We start from the raw sequence: 1,894 nt of genomic DNA, 5'->3' as shown, positions 1-1,894 counted from the left end.
TTACGGCAGTGTACCTAGTGCTCCGCTGCGCTGTGTATTTGGTCAACGCCAGCAAGAGCAGGGTGGCACTAAGATTTCTGGCAAAAGCAGAAGAGACAACAAGAACAGAGGCAGGAGAGCCTTGCACGGTTCAGGACGATGATCAGCCTGAAGCAGCAGCTGGTGCTGCTGGGGCCGAGCGAGAGGGAGAAGTTCTTCTCGTCGATGATTTGTTGGAGCGGGCTCGGCGGTATGTAACAGAACTGGAGACCCTTTTAAGGGTAAACACGTTTGTGTTTACTCAACTGGATAATGCACTGAAATTCATGCTCGTTGCAGAGTTTTTATGTCTGTGCCTGATGGAGTTTTCTGCGTTGTACTCCCTCATGGAAAGAAGGGAGAGGGCCGGCATGCAAGAATTAATAAGTAACATCTACATCAAAATACAGTCTCTTGGCAACAGGATGAATTGGCGACAACTTACCCCCGCGCGGCGCCGGCATATCCAGTTTCTCTACTCGTTGTTCGACAGGCTCTCAGAGGTCGACCCACCGACAGGGGCTTTTGAAGAGAGGCAGCGCTTGTCAAGAATGAAGGAGCTGCTTACGCTACAGGAGATGGCCTTGGGTCAGCTCGACTACGGGTTCTCCGCGCTGAGAGAGTGTGTTGAAAGCGGTAGAAAGCGAAGTGATGACCCAAAAGCTGGTGCTTCACCAGCCAAAGGTGCTGCTGCAGCTACTCAAGGTGCCGTTGCACCTCCCGACGTGCCTGAAGCCCCCGAAAGTGTTACAGTTCGTTCAGTTTTCATGGCAATAGAAAGAACCGCGCACAAGCGCAGGGACCAAAATCTTATGGATAAGCACTTGAGCGCTTGGATGCGGATGAAGCATTACGAAAAACCTCACTACAGCATTATGAGCACCCATCGTCTCCTAAAGGCAACGGGACAACCCATGCAAACCCATAAAGAACTCTTAGAAGACCTACAGGCAACTCCCTTAGGGTTGAGAGATGTATCCGTGCGGGCCACGTCCGGCACGGGAATCTACACAGACAAGACGACCGCCTCCTCCTCTGTTCAGGAGGAACCTTCCCAGGAAAAGAAGGAATCTCCTCAAGATAATCACGATTCTCGTGCCCTAGGGCCGCTGGAACGCCCATCCCAACACTCACCAACAGGGCCCGGCACTGAGGGACCAAGCCCCGCCGCAGCCTCTCCCGGCACCTCCACTGCTGCTGGTGGTGTTCCTGCAGCTCAGACTAATCAACCTGCTGTTGAGGCACCCAGTCACGGCGAAACAGTGCCTATCTATACAGCGCCCAATCGACCTCCACAGGTCTCGTCGCCTGCTGCGCCGGGGCATCTCCAAGGCTCTGCAGTGTCTGCTGCTGCCGAACCTGTTACTGTCCCATCAGCTGGCGTTCACTCTCCGCAAGCACTGTGGACCACTAATGCCTCAACTGCCGCTCCTGTCGGGAGAGTTTCCTCCCCCTCTTCGTCCGATGAAGCGTTACCCAGACCTCCGCCCAGTTCTTTCACAGCAGCTGTTTCTTCTGCAGCTGCTTACTCCCCACAATCGTTCACTCTGCGAACGCCAAGCACTGCTGCCCAACCTCCTTCTACTTCTCCTGCTTTTGATACACCACGGGCTTCAGTACCAACTGAACCCTTGCCAACGCCGTCGCCCAGCTCGTCCAGTGCAGCTGTTCCTTCTGCTGCAGCTCTCGCCCAGGAAGCCTTAACATTGAGCGCGCCAACTGCTGCTGCTCAGCCGGCTGTCTTCTCCGATCCTCATTTTGCACCGTGGGTGTCACCAAGCTCCCTTAGCATATGGGCTCCCTTGTCAGCCTCACATTGGTCTCCAGCAGTTTCTGCCCCCACTCAAGGTGGCATTGACAGCAGCCCACTCCCATC

General features: G+C 54.9%; 1 protein-coding gene across 1 annotated transcript in view; it reads left to right on the top strand.

Moving 5' to 3' along the window:
* The window catches only part of EMH_0015230 (uncharacterized protein), a gene marked incomplete at both ends in the record, with an annotated part of 2,250 nt that overhangs the window by 67 nt on the left and 289 nt on the right, over positions 1-1,894 (top strand). The window contains one exon of the mRNA XM_013500345.1: positions 4-1,894. Within this exon, the coding sequence (XP_013355799.1) occupies positions 4-1,894 (1,891 nt within the window). The remainder of the gene's footprint in view (positions 1-3) is intronic.

This window comes from Eimeria mitis, genomic scaffold (assembly GCF_000499745.2).
Source record: "Eimeria mitis Houghton genomic scaffold, Emh_scaff530, whole genome shotgun sequence".
Classification (NCBI taxonomy): Eukaryota; Apicomplexa; class Conoidasida; order Eucoccidiorida; family Eimeriidae; genus Eimeria; species Eimeria mitis.
This window is presented reverse-complemented; position numbering and strand designations above follow the sequence as displayed.